The sequence below is a fragment of the Dicentrarchus labrax genome, unplaced genomic scaffold, assembly GCF_905237075.1.
Source record: "Dicentrarchus labrax unplaced genomic scaffold, dlabrax2021, whole genome shotgun sequence".
NCBI lineage: Eukaryota > Metazoa > Chordata > Actinopteri > Moronidae > Dicentrarchus > Dicentrarchus labrax.
Genome location: NW_026136702.1, coordinates 14,813,370 through 14,833,134, shown reverse-complemented (window position 1 = coordinate 14,833,134; position 19,765 = coordinate 14,813,370). Strand labels below are relative to the sequence as shown.

At 38.0% G+C, this 19,765-nt stretch overlaps 1 protein-coding gene across 3 annotated transcripts in view; it reads right to left on the bottom strand.

The window, feature by feature from the left end:
- Positions 1 to 88: 88 nt before the first annotated feature.
- rgs7a (regulator of G protein signaling 7a) overlaps positions 89 to 19,765 on the bottom strand; it is a 53,886-nt gene continuing 34,209 nt past the window's right edge. For all 3 annotated transcript variants that reach the window (XM_051422148.1, XM_051422158.1, XM_051422167.1), the window contains 14 exons: positions 9,988 to 10,094; positions 9,017 to 9,068; positions 7,849 to 7,913; positions 7,430 to 7,506; positions 7,112 to 7,193; positions 6,069 to 6,143; positions 5,802 to 5,900; positions 5,474 to 5,535; positions 4,889 to 4,999; positions 4,642 to 4,767; positions 2,781 to 2,967; positions 2,428 to 2,517; positions 1,210 to 1,246; positions 89 to 899 (listed from right to left, as the gene is read on the bottom strand). In XM_051422148.1, the coding sequence (XP_051278108.1) occupies positions 1,226 to 1,246; positions 2,428 to 2,517; positions 2,781 to 2,967; positions 4,642 to 4,767; positions 4,889 to 4,999; positions 5,474 to 5,535; positions 5,802 to 5,900; positions 6,069 to 6,143; positions 7,112 to 7,193; positions 7,430 to 7,506; positions 7,849 to 7,913; positions 9,017 to 9,068; positions 9,988 to 10,094 (1,154 nt within the window). In that variant the 3' untranslated portion in view covers positions 89 to 899; positions 1,210 to 1,225. The remainder of the gene's footprint in view (positions 900 to 1,209; positions 1,247 to 2,427; positions 2,518 to 2,780; positions 2,968 to 4,641; positions 4,768 to 4,888; positions 5,000 to 5,473; positions 5,536 to 5,801; positions 5,901 to 6,068; positions 6,144 to 7,111; positions 7,194 to 7,429; positions 7,507 to 7,848; positions 7,914 to 9,016; positions 9,069 to 9,987; positions 10,095 to 19,765) is intronic.

The window sequence follows — 19,765 nt, the reverse complement described above, 5'->3', positions numbered from 1 at the left end:
TAACCCATGCAGAATGAATGTTACAATGCTGTGTTGCTGGCACTTTGTGTGTTCAAACAGTAAAACAACATCCAACCCCAGGCCATAGTAACAGATAGAGGGCCAACTTTAATAATACAAGTAAGTAAAAGTGTCTTTAAATATGGTATAAAAATAAATGCAGGAGAGAATAACAAAGAATTATGTTCTACATAAGACAGGAGACAGCTTTTTTGTAATTTTGAATGTGACTTTACAAGTGCAATGAAAACCATATGTGCTAATTATTGTAGTGAAATTAAATAATGCAAAGCAAAATAAATGCACAACAAATAATCATAATAATAATCATAATATATATGTATATATATATATATTGTATATTCATTCTGCACAACACTTCCCATAGCGTGACAAAGTATCTGTGACCTCAGATCATGTAATGCGATGACACTGGTTAGATGTATCAGTTTAAGTTGTCATTTTATATATTTTTTCTATGTGTTTTTTTCTTTTTTTTTTTCTCTCTGACATCATTTGTTTCAGCTGGAAGTGAGAGAGGGAGCTCTGATCCAGCAGTTACGATGGAAAGAACCGGATTTTACATTTTTCATCTCGCCAGTCTGTCAGTGTCCATACAAGTCCAGCAGTGCCTCCTTTCTGAGAATACTGGAAATATATCAGGTACTGTAAGAGGAGAGAGAAGAAGGAGCATCCTCTCCATGGACATGCAACATCCGGTGGACAACAGACGAACAGACAGGCCGGCTCGTTGCCCAGCTGAGCCAAGAGCGAATGGGCAGACAATGATGACAAAGAGATGAGATGGTCCCCCTCTCCATGTCCAAGAGAGAGAGATGGCATTGATTTTAGCATGATGGCACATGACTGGTCAGCCTCTTGTATGCTAGTGGTTTCCACTGCGCAGGGAGAAAAGAAAGGAAGACAGAATAGATGGAAAAGATAATGAGATAAATATATAAGAAGAAATGAGAGAGAATAAATACAGCTATTTTCTGGTTTAATAACAATATGAGCAGTCATGGTCACAGTGCTGGAATTACACATTTTGTATCGCATGCACTGTGGAAATTCAAGATTTGAGCTCAATGTACATGTATAGTATGTATATTTTAAACCCGTATTACAAGACACAGGAATTGGCAGTATCACTGACAATATAACAACCAAATGACAATGTACAGTACACAATTTTGTATTGGACATTACCTGGAAGCAAGAGCCTTCAGAACAAGTTCTTACTTTTCTGTGGGAACAAAAAAAGGACACGTTAAGCGAAGTAATTTTAGGAGGATTCAGGGGACCGTATATAAATTATAATATGAAGAGAATAACAGTTTGCAAGTTGGATAGATGAGAGCTGCTCTGAGACTTGTCTGCCATCATTATTACTTCAATTATGTATGGCAATGTACTGCATTCACATTTAAAAAAATATATAGCTCTAATACTAAAATCTTCTTTTCCAGAGTGACTGGCAGAAAAAGTGTGGGCGGTGTGAGACACAACAGGTTTTAAGCACACAAATACACGTGTATAATTCTGAATTATTCATCATGTTATGACAGCCTCTGTGTCTCTGCTATTCATAATGGTTTCTACAAGCCTAACAGGAGTCCTGGTCAGCTACTCCATCATCCACACCTGAAACAGACTCCATTAATACATTGTATTCGCTCGCTCTGCCCCTCACTGGTAGGGCTCGCAGGGGGGTGCCATTTTCTTGTATATGTTCTTTGGTTTTAGCTGGTTTGTACCTTTGAGCAGCTCTGCCACATACACCGCTGTATTCAGGAATTTTATTTATCCATTTCAGATACAGTGTATTTTTTGTATAAGGCGTATAATTAGATATATACATATACTGGAATTACACGATATTATCCATGTAATTTCAAGGAGTTGCTTGGAGTGTCAAATACATTGGGAAAAAAACATCTAACTCTGCAGCTCAAGACACACTAGCTTTTGTTTAGGAGTTAGTGGAGACCAAACAGACCAAACCACATCTAAAGGGAACAGAAACACTACTCCATTGGTATGCCCTTGTTTTTACTATGATTTTCTACCCCTTAGTGGTAAAAAAAAATCTGTACAGTAGTTAGAGAGCAGACTTATCAAATCTGCCCCTGTAGCAGAATATACTACAGGTGAGGGCAACAGCAACTAAACTTTCACACTTGTTTTGTAATGTGAACGGATTACCGGGAATGGGCTTAAAGTGTGATCTAACAGACTTTGAAAAGGCTTGACTGTGAGTGCCGGGAGGGCAGGTTTCAGCATCACCAGGCCTTAAGAGTAAAAGTGTGTGTACAAACAGCAAAAAAGGTTGTAAGCATGTACTGTCATCCACATGTTCTCTGCAACTCATCTGATTTTCACACTAAGTTGTTTATTCAATCTTTTGGGTCAGGTTATGTTTTTTACCTTCTTCTTGGCCTGTAATAACTCCTGGTAGGCACTGGAACGGATGAAACGGCTGTATGAATCACTCTTCATCAACTTGTAGATGTGTTCCTGTTGTAGAAACACATGGTGTTAAAAATAATGTATAAAAGCATCAGGTAACACATATAAAATGCAATATTCCATTGACGACCAAAACACAGCTGTGATCCATGGATTGCCAGGAGTGAAGGGGTTGTTGTTGTATCATTATCACTGTTGAGTTTCAGATCACAAGCTGAACTTTTCTATGCTAATATACAATGCAAAACTGTACATAAACCACTACAGAAATGAGCTATGGTTGTGATTTAATGTATTTCTATAATTTGCACCTGTGCGTCCTCAAAGGCATAGCGTCCAGGATCTTTGACATTCTGGGTGGTTTTGTCGTAGCTCTTGGAGTCTACGTTGATGGCACTGGGTGCCCCAGGTGCCAGAAACTCCTGCCAGATCTCCTGAACCCGAGTTGGAACTTCTCTGATGGGACGCTTCTTTAGTTCCTGAACCGCTAACCAGAACCTATAAACCAAATTTAACAGTAAGATAGATGCCTGTTAATAATATAGCTAAAAATGCAAACAACAGTTTCTATACATTTTTATATCTCCATTTTATATCATCTTTGTTGTTCACAGCCAAACAACAAATGAAGGCTCAAAACATGCTCTCATCTTATTAACTCTTTGCACGCCTTTGCAGCACTGCCAAATGAAATACATTTTTAATAAATTATTTTATATTTTTTACATCAAAAGTAATTCATCATCACAGAAGACAAAAACTACATAGTAAGAAATGTGAGCAGTAACTAAAACAGGAAGAGGAATGTTTGCCTTACTTAGGAACACCTCAGCAGAGACACATTTTAAATAGTGGACAGCAACAGCACTATGCTACATGTTTAACTTTAAAAAGTAAAGGTTAATAGGGTTAATGTACCTAGAAGACTAGAAGCGTGCTCTTTGTCAGTGATACATTAGTTCAATTACAGGAGAGTTACAACAATACTCAACTGCATGTAAACAAACTGACCCCATTATTATCTTTGGACAGAAACAATACAGACGTGTACCATCAGAGGTAGCACAGGAGCTATCCTGCACGGCGGTTACTTCATTCATATTTAGCTGTTAGCATGCACCTGTGATACTCTGCAGTATTCCTGTTAGCTTGAATAAACATAACATAACGGAATATTCCTGGCCTTCTGTGTCATTCTAGCAACAGCTATGGATATAGTGCATATTTTAATAAAAGCTGCATCCACCACTCATCCTGCTTTGATTAAACAATATTACTATAGGTTACTTATACATGGAAAGAAACAATGACCCCACAATTATGTGAGCACTTGTACAATTAAAACCAAAGTTTCAAGTGAAATATTATTAATATATTATTGATTAGGCCTCTCATCTTTACAGAAAAGCTGGTCCCATGAAAGATAACCATTTATTTTAGGCTTAAGACTTAAGGTTTGTGGTTGAGGTTGAGGGTTGGGATTAGACATGTAGCAGTTACAGTTAAAGGCAACGCATTTTTGAAGAACTTCACCTGAGTATTTTTATTTTATGCTACCATAAATGTACTTTTCACCACATTTATTTGACAGCTGCTGCTGGATGCTTTGCAGATAATGATATTACATATCAAACAAAGGATCATCTTATAAGATAAGATGGACTGTTATAGAATAAACTACTTATTACATATTCATAAAGTAGTTCAAATAAGCTCTGTTTCAACCAACTACAACATTACATCTAAATGGACTAATGATAATAATCAAAGGATTCTAAATATATTATTATAACACTCTGAGAGGGCCCGGGCTGTATTGTGTGTCCTTTTTCATTCTTTTTTTTAAAATACATTTAGCTGATATTACTTCTGTACTTTTATTTCCATATATTTTGAATGCTTTCTTACATTTTTTTAATACTTTAAAGAAATGGATCTGAGTACTTCTACCACTGTTGACTTCAGATACACTGATTGATCTACTATGACAGCTATATTTAAGTTATAGTTTCATGATCATGTACAAGGCAGTAAAAAACGAAACAATGCATGTTAATATTATATATGTGGTAAAACAAATCTAGATTGAGGCTTTAAGGTTAGGTCAAGAAGTTTTACTAACTACCAAAAACAAGTATTTTGTGAGTGTAGAAAGTGCATTTTATTGTGTACCTGAGATTTTCTGAACTGAACTCAGACTCCAGGAACTTCAGGAACTGTTCTCTCCCAATCGGATCTTTGAGAACCTCATCAATGCCAAAAGCCCACCGCTTTACCCTCTGCTGGCCGGGCTCCTTACTGCAGGAGGACATGCAACAATGCATTACAGTTTCTTTCACAGATGATGTGTGCAACAAAACACTCTACAGTTTAAACCGTAAAAATATAAATATAAATATTGCTCTTCTCATTTGCACACCTGGCTTCGAGCTCCCAGAGCGTGGTGTCATCTGAGATCCAGGGGTTGGATGGATCTGGAGGCGTTAGGAAGGGGTCATATTCAACGTACTGCTCTGTGTAGCCCAGCAAACTGTTTTTTTTTAAGAGAAACAACAGACAGCATATGAATGACATCAGTCTGTATAATGGGTCAAAATGTGACACATTATAATCTACTTATCACACCTGGTGAAATTATGTTCAAGCCTTTCTGGGAGTGATTATGAATGAGTTGTTTATTTTTAAGCTCTAACTGACAAAAGGAGAAGTTAATTGAATTAAAGGCAGCCTAGCAAGAGGGATTTGCCCTATATTTGGACACAAGGATAGAGAACTATTTAATGAATGCACCTCTCTTTTCAGTGGAGGAAATGACAAATGGACCTTTTGTCTGTCACCCAGTGTCTAATATCGTCAGCGCTGACGCTCACTGAAGGCATTGTCCGGGCCCAATCACTCCTCAAGGTCATCTGAGCTCTTAATTCCACACCATGTTAGGCAGTTTAAAGGCTCAATAAACAGATCGATGGCTAAACTGAATAAAGACACAGAGAACATTGCTTACCTCTCCGCCACTTTGGACATTTTCAGTCGATGCCTGTCTAATTGCAATTGCCAAAAGGTGATCTGAAACCATAGCAGGGAACAATTAGCATTCTGTCTCCATGAATTCACAAGGTGTTGGTTTGCAAGTACAGTTACATAACAAACGTATGATATTTTTTATTATTTGATTTTATGAGTGCACTTTAAACTCTACTGCTTAAGTACATATTTTATCAAAAAGTTACAGATGAAAAAGGAAAATTACAACTACAATTTGAGCGCTAGCATTAACTTTAAATGGTTGAAGATTCTATCTTTAATAGTAAAGCGCCACCTGCAGGTCTTACCTGTTCTTGCAGTTCTTCTTCTGTAGGCTGCTTGGCTTCAGGAGCAGGGGTGTGAGTTGGGCTGTGGGTACGAATATCGTTCTGCAGCCCATACACAGACTGAGACGACAAAAAACATGAAAATAAAAAGAACTATCAATAGTAGTAGCCTTACAACTGCTGACAAGCACAGCAAGAAACAGTAAGCCTGTCTGTTCATGTCTGTGTTACAATGTTATGAGCCCTGACCTTAAAAGAAAGGTGTGTCAGTGGGATGGTGTACAGTACCTTTCTAGTTTTGTGGGGGTTTTTCATTCTGGAGGACTTCTTTATGTCGACTTCTGTTGTATTCACACATCCAGGCTGTGAGAAGAGTCAAAAATCAGAAAATCAAGCTCAAATAAGATTTTTACAACTTAAACTGTTTATCCTGTGCCCTCTAGGATGAAGGTACAATTTCGCCACCATTATATGAATTTTAGTTAATCAAATCCAATATGCGTAGCTGGAGTGTAAAGTGATTACGAGAAGTCTTCAGGACAATGTGTCAGATGCTGGTTAATTAAACATTGAATGTGCCAATTCTAGCAAAACAAGTAAACCAGCGGGAAATCAGAGTCTTAGTGTGCAAATTCTGGCTGATTGAACAAGTGGTCTAATCTAGGTCTCTTCCAGAAGAACAGAGCTAAGTAGCTTGACGGCGTCACTGTGAAATTTAAATTAATATTGATTATGTTGCTCCAAGGACGCATAAATTGAACTTATTTTTTCAATTAAGCATGGAGCAGTGGCTTTCAGAGAAATACAGCCGAGCAGACCCTTTAACCTCAGGGGGGAACTAAGCTAAGCAAGTGTGTATGAACAAGGTAAAGAGCAGCGGTGATGCTGATGTGTTGTGACAGTTATTGATGTGGCATTTCATGTGTGTGGCAGAGGAGTACACGATGGGGGATTTACATTGTGTTCACCTCATTACACCACTCATATGTCAGAGGAATCAGGAAATATATGGTTCATACATAAATGACATAATCTATGAAGTGCTTGTAACTGCAACATTTTCAAAACATTATTTCTTTGTCACACAGTTTGATGCATCCCCCTTGCCTGTGGAATGTGTGGAATAGATAATAACCCAAGGAGCATAAATGATTTACCACATCTATAGTATGTAATTATTCTTCGGATTCTGTGTGTGTGGTCAGCGTGAAATTATTTTTTCAATTTTTTCATGTTCTGCAGGGACAATTAAGATGATGTTGATAATGTTCAGCAATGATATCAGTAACGGCAAAGGTGACGATGAAGACAACATCAGTAATTTCACTCACCACTGGTCTGTGCACATCCCAGAATGCTCTTTCTTGACTGTCGAGAATTTTCCTCTCAATTTTGTCTCTTTTCTTGTCCACTCTGAGAGAAAAAAACTGTTCAGTTCCGAACTGTTTTCACGGAGCACGTAGCTCATTCCAACACACATATGATCCATCTACTCCATTAAATGTTTAATGTGCAGTTCATCTGTGAAGTTGTGTGCTGGTAATTACAGGGAAGTTGAAGTAAACCTCTAAGTTTAATGATGTCATAATGAGGGTGTAAGAGGACTCACTCATAGGCTCAATGCGTGTGTTGTTCTTATAGAAACCTACTTCGCTTGTGCTTCTGCTTGCATAAAAATGAACTCCCATTTCCTGGCGAAAGCTCTCTGTAGCCTTGCTAAGCTCTCCTGCAAGTAAAACAAAGAAGAAAAAAGGGATAGAAAAGGCTTTTTAACAGATCTGGGCTGATTATGTTTACTGAACATGATGTGTACATTGCACGGCTGGATACCATGTTTAATGATCCCTTCTCACATTTAAAAGAAAAAAACCCCAGAGGAACTAACCCGGTGATTCATTTAATAGCTTTGGTGAAAGGAAAGTTACATATGATGCAGTGACACACGGTGAAAAACAAATGTTCCCTGTTTCAGTATGAACAAAGAGATAAAGCCTGAGAGCAGCACCAACACAGGAGAACAGATATGTGAAGAGGGGAGTGCTGACACTAAAAGACCTCTTTCGCTTACCGCTTCATAGTCTGCAAGCTCCAGACGTGCTTTATTTTGCATTGTTCTTTTGCAGAGGTAAACAGCTGAGAGAGAGATAGAGAGAGATAGAGAGAGAGAGAGACAGCGAGATTGGTAATAAAGGGAGAACGGGATCTCAGTTTGGTTTTAACAGCCTTAAGTGGCCCTGCATTTACTCATTTAATCCTCTCAACTGCACATTTAAACTGGCCTGCAAATCACAAAGGTCATTGACTGTGCATGGTGTCTGAGTGTCTGTCTACAGTGTGTGCTTGTGTGTGTGTATTGTGTGTGTGTGTGTGTGTGTGTGTGTGTGTGTGTGTGTGTGTGTGTGTGTGTGTGTGTGTGTGTGTGTGTGTGCATGCTCCTGACTTTTGATGTCTTCCTGTACTATCATCATCCCTTCATCCTTTTGTTAACTGACCATTATGTGAAGGCTTCATTATGCCATTAGACTGTTTTCATTACGGGGCATCATTCACGTGAATCAGTTGCTACATCTGAGACACTCTAACTTCCCCTAACACTCACAGGATTATTCCCACAGTGAGCATTAGCCCTTTCTCTCTCCTGCAATTCAAACAACAAATGAAAGACCTGCAAGGCTGCAGCTATTCACCCAAAGCATTTTTGGCATTATGAAATGCTTATCTCTACTCCGCTCTGCTGTAAACAATGAAAAGCTCATCCCTGTATCACCATTAAAACGTCAAATGTGCACAACAGGTGCATGCATTCCATCACATCCCTAGTTTTCTTCACTGTAATCGGTCTGCAACAGTCGGAGAGTATGACTGAGGCAGATGCAATCGACTGACCTTATTTCTATTTTATATGTTTCTATCTGGAATACATTGAAAATAGAAACATATTAAATAAAATTAAGGTAAAAGGCAAAAAGAGCTTTGCATCTCCACTGCATTATAACTGACTCTATTTTCTAACTTCAAGCGCCTAAAACAAAATGGGATTTTATGTCTCTATCGACCATCCACATACTGCAGTTGCATCATTTGTGTTTCATCTTTTGAACTTTTTGTAACATCAGCAGTAATAACACATCGACTGGACAAATATACTTTATGCACTACACAAACAGTCTGCATCATTAGCCTCTTCAGTATACTGCAAAATGCATAAAGTCAGAGTTAGACAACAGGTCTCTCACCATAGTCTGTATTTTCTGGTTCCCAGCAGTTTGATGGCCAAAAGTATGGAGTCTGAAGGGGAAAACAGGTCATTAAGAAACAAAACTAAAAGAAACCTTACATCGTTGACAGCATACAGCAGGTTTGGAATCTAAGTGTGTAGTGTCATGCGAGGTGGGCATGCAGTCACAGCACTGCATCTGTCACAATAAAACATTTTGTTGTATAATGGGCTCGGCATAATGTCTAAAGCACATAAGCTCCTTTCAGCAAGTGCTGAGAGCAGACACCAGCATGAATCTTGACCCTCCTCGGGCAGCACTGTATGGACTGGCTCCAGATGAAAACCGATTACACGTAAAAAGCAAAGTGAACCCTGCTACTAACACAAACAGCCCGGGGCGTTGATTTACTTTGGTTAGTTCTGTGCAGCACACTTGGGGGAGCTCACTGAAAAATCATTAAAACTGTCAGTCCCAGTATTGACATTCAAAGTGATGTGTTTTTTTTTTTGGTGGGGGTTTCTGTGAACCTGAAATAATTATGAAGCACAGCAACTCCCAATCACTGGTTTGATTCCAGCATATCACACAGATGCAATTCAACTGTTTTTTTCTGGCCTGTACTCTTGTTTTATTAAAAAACAGGATAGAAGGAGATTCAAATGTTTTATATAAAAATGACCATGAAGTATTTTTCAAAACCTACTACATGTTTTTTTGCACCTTTATTTTCTCTATAATTAATAGCATAACACATGGTGATAACATAACATGATGATAGCAAAATCCCATGTGAATAGCCTGAATAATGCATGTTTATTTGACATAAACCATGTTTGATACAATATTGGAAAAAGTCTTTGACTCCAGCACTACAATTAAAGTATTTTTGAGTTTTTTTAGTAATAAGTATTACCTTAGATATCTAGTGACTAATTGACATATCATAAGATAAATTAGAATCAGAGCATTACTAATATTATTCTTACCTGAAACCTATAGAATGTGCCATCATCTTTGAGAGTGAGGACGTGGTCTGAGATGGGGAAGAAGTAACCATGTGCAGCCATCAGAGTTCCTAGGTGAAGAGCCTCCACTGGAAGAAAACACCGACAAAAAGTCAATTTACAACTTGGTGTAGTTCTGTTCTTTCTGTCACTTTCCACAGTTATATTGTACACCAGCACATACAAGTTTACTTTCATGCATTTAAAACATTTACACATGTATCAAGCATGTTTCTTTTGGCTGTGGACAGGAAGGTATTGTTCCCAAACAGAGAGCAGCTCAGAAGGTTTCACAAGTTTAATTCAACAACACAGCCAACTCTGACATTATATGGCTATTCTCTGCAACAATTTCTTTCAGAAATGTGTGTTAAAAATAATTCCGAGAGTGAGATGTAGTGAGAACCTAAAATGTGTATCGATCTTTAATCTGTATTTCGAAATTCAGAAATTAGGTTATTATATTGGTGTATGCATATACTGTTATATTTGTTCACCAGAAAATGTTAAATTACTAATTTTATATTCTCTAAAAAACTATATATTTAAAATAAAAAATAGGCCTTAAGGAGATGTCCTTTATGTCACTTTTCAAGTAATAATTGGGCATTTATTTTCAGGTTTAAAGGAACCAATTTATACCACTCTCATATCTGTCTGTTAGCCTGAATATAAGACTATAACCAGCAGCCACTTAGCTTAGCTTAGCACAAAGACTTGAAATGGAGAAAAAGCTACACTGGCTCTCACAGGGTAACGAAATCTGCCCACAAGCACCTGTAAAGCTCACAAATTAAAACATTATATCTCTATTTAAAAAACAACTATGTGACATTTTACTGGAGGTTATGTGTTTCTTGGCTCTGAGTAACTGTTAGGTAACCAAAAGAAACTCCAGTAAGCGTAATTATGAAACCCACTGCTTTTCTTGCCAAGACACAGAGCATGCAAGCGCTAGGATTTGCCAGGTGCCCATGCTCCTCAGGGCACGTACAGAAAGCTTATTTTAAAAAAAAAAGCTTTACAAACAAATAGCGACAAAGTCTGAGTTTAGCTAGGAAGTAGTGGTCGCTGGATCACAGGATCCAAATCCTGGAGGCTGGGGTTTGACTTCCTTGTGACATTCTGAGTTGTTTGCCCATTTCAAGTCTTTGTGCTAAGCTAAGCTGACTGGATGCTGGCTGTAGCCTTAAATTTAACAGACAGATATGAGAGTCATCATCTAACTCTGAGCCAGAAAACAAATAAGCGTATTTTCCAAAAAGTCAAGAGATAAGACACTTCCCTAATATAAATTCTAATTTATTGCCTTTATAAACATTCTTTATTCAGTTTATATTAAGGCATTAAAAGATAAACCTCCTTTGGAATCTCACTTTTTCATTAAAAGATTCTCTGATTATCCTGCAATCAATAGTTCCTCGTCCCAGATCCTGAGCCAGCATGCTGTTTTTTTGTCCCACCAGCTAATTAACTTTATTCACCCTTCATCCCCTGGTATAAATTTATCCTTGACAAAATGGCCAGAATAAACCCTGGGACCTGAATTAGGAGCTGTTGCACTAATAGACTCTGGTACTGCTTTGACAGTGGGATTGGCAGGTCTCCGTTCCAACCAAACAGCACAGCAGGAGGTCTCGCTGATTAGCCCACCTTCAGCCGAAGAGGCGGAACTCATCAGTCAAATCACCTGGTGTTGTGCTTGGTTGGAGAGAAAACCTGCTTCCCTCTGGCGTTCCACAGCACATGGTTGACTGTCCCTGATTTAAAAACATCAGATAATGAAAACATGTAATCATCATCAACCGTGTGTCTCGTCTGCCACCAGTTATTCCATGCTGCTCTCAACCTGTAACCCCTTCATGGTGTCATGTTTAGTATAATGTGTGTCTCTGTTAATACTGACACTTTTTGCTCATTATGAACAATACAGGAAACAGTTTATTTACATATCGTTTCATGCAGTAGTGTCCTTGTCCATTTATGCCATTTAATTTGATTATTTATTGAGTGTTTTGTGTAACGCCCAGGAGAGGCTAGCAGTAAACTGTGATCTTAAAACACAAATAAGCTAACAGATACAAAGGTTGAAATGCTTTATATGGTCTAAATAGAGCAATGAATGCTTTCACAGGAGATTACTGAATGCATGCATAAAATATTCACAAATCTTCTCTCTCGCTTTATGACACACATACACATCCACACACGCACACCCACCGGGTGTATGTGCATATGAGATAAATATAGATTGGCTTTTCCTTTACCACTGAGGTGACTGTCACAGCTTTGAGAGGTCACGATGCTTATGTGTCTGCATGTGTGTGTGTGTGTGTGTGTGTGTGTGTGTGTGCGCATATGTGTGACTGGGCTCTATTTATTAATAAATTATGACTCATAAGTTATTTAGACCTGTTTACTTATAAACATACCCCTTCCTCCTTATCCACTGTACTATTTCTTACAGCAATATTGTCTCACATGTATTAATATAATTTACTGTATGTTCTATTTTGGTTTTATTAAGTCAGAAGGAGAAGGAGTCATTTCTGCCAGAGAGCTACAGAGTCGGACAAGGCTTGTGTACATCATCTGCATCTTTCTATGAAATACAGAGGAATTCAAGAAGACAGACATTTACAAGCAAAAATCCGCTCATCCATATACTTTTCTATATCTTCAAGAAATGTCATTGTCTTGATCGTTATCTCAGATGGGATGAATGCCAGATGAAAGTAAAGACAGCAAAGTTTGACAAATGATATCTAGGACAGTGCAGTTAGAGCTTGCTGCCCCCTATTCTTCAAACACAGGGCTGAGGGTCTATCTATGAGATGATTTTCTCAGTCTCTCTGCTTTTGTTGACGTGAAGCTGAGGGTTTTTCTGAGGTTTGTTGAATGTCATCCCCACACACTGTTACTCATACAGTTTTTCTCCCTCACACTGAATTTAGGAAATCATCCAGCGCAAGTTAAAGGCAGATACATAAAGTGCTAAATGACTGAGCTGAGAAGCAAGTGCTAATTTAGTGACCAAACATTTAATTTCTGTTTAATTTGTGTATAGAAAGTATACAGTATGATGGACACAAAAGAATAATTCTGAAAATGCTAAATCAGACTGCTGTGATGGAGGATCATCCATGAGTTAAATGAAAGGTTAACCAGATTGTTTTGTTTTCTAGTAAGAGTCTATAAAGATCCATTCCTGGTAGCAGGGGAGCTTCTGGCTTCCCTTTAACATATCGCAGGCTTTTCTATAAGCTTTATAGCTGACTGAACCTTGGACTGGAATTAGTCAAGTTGTCAAGAAAGGCCAGCCTGGAAGTCTAGGGGGAAAACACCCTTTGATTTCATCATATTACCAGCTCTGTGCCAAAAACCCAGCAGATTGGAGCCCTGCCAAGTGGAGTGTGGAAGTATTCTTCCAGCTGAGTTTTATCTAAAGACAAGGGAAGATATTCTGTATTGTAGCTATATTTTGATTATTATAGTTAGCACTACACAGTATGCACTACTTGGAGATGATTAATTGGTGATGATTTCAGTAGACCATTGAGTACTTTAAAGCAGCAACAAGTAGCTGATCCTGGCAGCCCCTGTAGATAAAAGCGGTAGTGTTTCCGCTGCCTAATTTAATTTATTTCAAGGGGAATCCAACCGAATCCGATTCGGTCATAGGAATTAAGAATAACAACTGGTACATAGAAATAACCAGTCTTCTCGCTAATGATCTTGTGTGCTTATGTAGCTCATAGAGGCATCAGTATTAAATTAAGACGGTTTTATAACCAGTTAATAACTCCTTGTAGTATGTTTAAGCAAATTGTGTGAGCAATACTTGTGTACTAGTTTAAGTATGAATTTGAAAGCAGGACTTTTACTTTGTTATTTTTAAAATTTTTAAATTGTTATGTTGGTACTTAAGTAAAGGATCTGAGTACTTCTTTCACCACTGGTTTCAGCTGAGGAGGAGATAGTGAAATCATACAAAGACCATGTGCAACAATCTATTAGGGAGACTAGTGAAAGAATACTGCATTTATTTCTTTTCAAGGAAGTTGCAAGCTTTTATAAATCTGTATGCCAGGGTAGCAGTGTGTTCTCTGATGATCTCAGGAGACTGAAAAAGATCTGAAAGAGAGTTTAAAGTGCTCCACTACAAGAGTGACTCTTGAGTCTGATGCAGAGGAGGTTTAAAGAATGTTGGAGGAGAAAACCAGGACCATTATATGATGAGCCATGCCAGTCTGATGAGCCACATGTCCTCCCTCAGAGATCATTTTACTGTTCCCTGGTGTTCCACTGATCAGATTAGGTGTTTTTTAATATACAATTCACACCCTTAATAATATACTCACAGAACACACACTCACAAACAGCTTGACTGATAGTCTGACAGTTTTTTGTTGATGTTCTGTTGTGGTTTGGTGAATTTAATCATATGTATCTAGTGTTGTTAAATCGTGTTAAATGTTTTGATTGTTGCTGTTTGACAACTCAGTTCGCCCACGGGGACCTAAATTATTATACTGAACTATGACTGTTTATGTATTTATGTATATAGGTATTTGGTGCATCAGGTACATAACACACACACATATACACACATAGTGGCAATGACTCCGGCTCTTTGCCAACTACATGTCGGTCAAACAAAACATTCTCCCAAGAGGGAGAGATTTTATCACCGTCAGAAATTTAACTTGATGTTGTGGGAATGTGTTAGATTCTGTAAAAAGGACAGTGTTATCTTCTTAGCCCATGTGCAGTTCAGCACAGTTTAGACACACACACACATACACACACACATACACACACACACACACACACACACACACACACACACACACACACACACACACACACACACACACACACAAATGCATGCACAGATGTCCACACATGCACATAGAACATACTTTCCCATCTACCTGTCACACACGCTCATCTACCCAGCTTACTGCTATATGTGGTTGATAACGATATTAATACATTCTGTTGTTATTATGCTGCAGTTTCATTTGCACATTTGCTTTTTAATTTAGCAATAGAATCTGCTATAAATAATGTTAGAGATGAATTTTGAATTATATTATTGTTTTATCTACGTTATATTATGTATATTAGTATATTTTAAGTATTGGATGTTTATTTTATGGACATCTGATGTATATGAAAGAGGTTAATAGTGTCATAGAATTAATTTTTAGCAATAACATGATGCTATTGATTGATGCTATTTATTTTCAGGCAGGTCAGAGGTCAGAAGAGGTGCAGACTCATGCTTGAGCTGATTGGATTTTCAACACCCTCCTGGCCCAATCAAAACGGTAATACAGCAAAGCTAATTCATACTGTAAGTGACTCTAAGTGAAGCAGTCCACAGTCCATTAACCCCTTGAACTTAAAGGTCCAGTGTGTAACATTTAGGGGATCTATATCCAGATATGGAATATAATATTCATATGTATGTTTTCATTATTGTATAATCACCTGAAAATAAGAATCATTGTGTTTACATTAACTTAGAATGAGCCATTTTTATCTATAGGGCGAGCAGGTCCTCTTCTACGGAGGCTGCCATGTTAAAACAGCTTGTTTCTACAGTAGCCCAGAATGGACAAAAGAAACACTGGCTCTTGATGCCACTAAATCCTACACACTGGACCTTTAAGGCTGTTTTTTTTTTTTTGCTCAGTATTATTTAGATAAGTCTTACAGGCTTATCATTACATGTCTTAGCTGCTGTAGGCATGCCATACAGTATGTTGGTAATGTAAAGTAACAAAGGTTTATTTTCAAGGATTTTGTCTTGGTGGGTAAACTAAGTCACATGGTTTCCAATTCTAAGTGCCTCAAAGTGGGAAAATCCCTATAAACTTTTTTTCCCCAGAAGAACAGATCCTTGGTCAGTTTTGAGATTCCTGATGTAACTGAACTATTGAAATATTTAATTCAAGGATTATATGCATTGTGCTTCTTAAAGTTGTAGATCTTGTCAACCTGTGGCTTTGATTTATCTTCTCAATGTTTCACTTCATGAGCTGTCTGGCCTGGATAGCCAAGTAATGCATGCTAATGAATCAAGTCTGGGCCACCTTAAATGTGGTATAGCTAATTCCAATAGTTCCCATGCCAGACAAACCAATTGGCTTTAGAAAAACGATGAATGATAATGATCTGTAATGGTCTGAATTGTGATGAAAGTATTACACATGCAAAACCTTCTGCTAAAACATTCCAAAAGACATCTAAAACTTTAGAGAACAACTTTGGAGGCAGGAATTTGTGTTAGCTAATCAAATGCAGTATTGAATGAAAATAGGATTGGGGACAACAGAGATTGCAAAATAGGACGATAATGAGTTCATCTGGAGTGCGTTGGTATATTATCTGTGGCATTCATTTAGCAAAAACTCCAAATCCCCAGAAACTTTGATATAAGCTCATCTGCCTTTACATAATAAACATGCTGCTATCGTGCTGTGAGCCAAATTAATTGCATTTCACTTTGCTGTGTTTGTCAGCCCTGCCAGGAGTTGTTCTGTGCTGAAGTCACACTCTGTTCACCACCGCAGGGCAATTGACAGCATGTTTTGTGTCTGTTTGCAAAAAAAAGTCCACAGATTAAAAAAAAAAAGTCTTAAAGGACAAAGAACATCTGTCTGTTGACACATGTTTTCAGACTCTTCACAGTTTTGATCAAACGTACAGTTACAGATGAGCATTTTCTTGCAGGTGACACACAATGTATCAACGTAAACGTAAACAATGTAAATTTGCTTGAGGGAATGATATATGTGTCATTACCAGACCTCAGTAACATAGCAACAAAAGTAAGCATTTTAGGCCAAGTTTAGCACATTAAGCAGATGTGATCTTTTTGAAAACTGTTTTAGAGGTGCTATGATACAGATTATTTTTTCTTGTGCAAGTCATTGTGTCTTATGTAATGTTATATATGATATCTGTCTAAGTTTGATGTTACTGACACCACTGCATTGAGCTTACCTACCATGTTGTACCGAAAGCAAATTCCACTGACTTCGGTCGTGTGGTCATTAATAAATTATTGTTTGAGGACTCACAGTGCTGTCTGAGACATGAGGGAAAACATCATTTCTTGGGCAAATTTAATTGTCTCAAACTGTGTTTTACAAGTTTCTCCACCTAAATGAAAGGACAAAAACAGAAAACAAAACAAAAAAAACAGAAAGAAAATAAAAAGCACAGGAGTAGTGTCCACTCAGGAAAGTTCAACTGAGTGCCCTTAAAATCCCACATAAATCTGCTCTATACAAAGTCAAGCACCACCACTTCTCACACTTAAGTGAATGCATAAAAATATATATGATATATGATATAAACACACACACAACTGACAAACATAGAAAAAGACCTTGCATACAAATGAAAGTTATGAGTCAGATAAGTTTCACAATGATGAACTGGCTGCACAATACTGAGGCACACTAGAGCAGACAAACACTGGAATGCACACCCACACACAGAAACACTTCAATACCCAAGTAAATACACACCTACAGTACATACACATCCAATTAAAATTCAGAAAAGATTGCTCTTCACATTGTTAGCGATACTTCTTTATCACCATCTTTAACGCAAACATGCAACGGGTTTGAACTTTTCATATTTATCACGGTTCAGCCTGCCCACTTCTGAGTCATTTTATGTGCAATGAGGGTCTCAACTAATGATCTGGAAACTCCCTCAAGACAGTCTAGTTATACTTTATCACACTGGAATAAAATAAGAATAATGAGAAAGAAAAGAAGGAAGAACTAGAATTGCAGTGTCTGCTGTAGCTCAAGGAAATGAAAAGACTGATCAAAGAAAAATCTGAACTATGGAGTAAGCTAATGGTACACATAGGGTCCACAAAGGCACATAGGTGTTCCTCTTTCTTATGAAAACATATGAATTCAAAAAGTTGTTCATCTGACCAGCACTTCTCCTCTTATCTTTCCCCCGAGGAGTGCCAGCAAACGTGAAATTATATAGTACAAACAACTCTGAACTCAAAAGTCAAAATACATTTTAGATAAAAAAGCCTTGTAACTGTAACTGAAAATAACATACCACAATTTAGTTCTCAGATCCACATTAGCATTAACTTAGAAGAGACTCTACACATCATACCATTCTCATAGATCAGGGGTTTCCAAAGTCTGATGTTGACAGGAAGTATAGTGTGGCCATAGAGTCAGTTAGTTAGCAACAACTTGAGCTCCATTTTTAGCCTGTATTTGTTTACATTTTGGAAAGGTTTAAAAGTATGCCAAATTTGCTGATGATTGAAATATTTCCATGGATGTACAGACAATGATCGCTGGATTACTTTGACACTGAAGGAAACTTGATAATTCTTAGGCAAATTAGTTATAAGGAGTGTCTTTTTCTATGATTTATGGACGTTTATTCACAATGGACAATCAGGATATATCCTTGGATAGTCTAAGTAACACTGAATCTCAAACTATGTGTATTGTTGGTTAATCAATTATCTAAATTACAAACATGTCTTAAGGACATAAAATCCTGGATGAGCTGCAATTTTCTGATGTTAAACTCAGAAAAAAACAAAATTATTGTACTGAGACTCACTGTCTAAAGATATAGCTACTCTAGATGGCATTACCTTGGCCTCTAGCACCACTGTCAGGAATCTTGGAGTTATCTTTGATCAGGATTTGACTTTTAATTCCCACATAAAGCAGACCTCTAGGACTGCCTTCTTTCATTTACGTAATTTTACAAAAATTAGACACATCCTAACACAGACAGATGCAGAAAAACTAATCCATGCATTTGTTACTTCTAGGCTGGATTACTGCACCTCTTTATTATCAGGTTGCCCCAATAAGTTCATTAAAATGCTCCAATGAATTCAAAACGCTGCAGCACGAGTACTGACAGGAACTAGAAAAAGAGATCACATCTCTCCTGTACTAGCTTCTCTGCACTGGCTCCCTGTAAAATTTAGAATAGAATTTAAAATTCTCCTCCTCACCTATAAAGCTCTTCATGGTCAGGCCCCTTCATATCTTAAAGAACTCATAGTACCCTATTACCCCACTAGAACACTACGTTCTCTGAATGCTGGGCTAGTTGTGGTTCCTATAGTCCCTAAAAGTAGAACAGGAGCCAGAGCCTTCAGCTACCAAGCTCCTCTCCTGTGGAACCAGCTTCCAGTTGTGGTTCGGGAGGCAGACACCCTCACCACATTCAAGAGTAGGCTTAAGACATTCCTCTTTGATAAAGCTTATAGTTAGGGCTGGATCAGGTGAGTCCTGAACCATCCCTTAGTTATGCTGCTATAGGCCTAGACTATCAGGGGATTTCCCATGGTGCACTGAGCTCCTCTCTTCCTCTCTCTTTCTGCACTCATTCATGTCCCATTAATGCATGTTACTAACTTCAATTCTTCCCCGGAGTTCTTGTGCTTTCTCGTCTCGCAGGTTCTCATGGACCCTGGTGGAGCCTCCTGACATGGTCCTGCTTGACTCCCATTGCTAATATCACTGATATTAGTGTCATTATTATTATAAGTATGTTGTGTTATTGCTGTTGTCACTGTTCATTGTCCCCCATCGTTGCTGTTATGTTCATCATCATCAGTCACTACTATTAGTGTAGTTGTTGCTACTGTTGTTGCTGTGCACCTGTCTGTCTGTCTGTCTCTCTGTGTGTCTGTCTGTCTCTCTCTCTCTCTCTCTCTCTCTCTCTCTCTCTC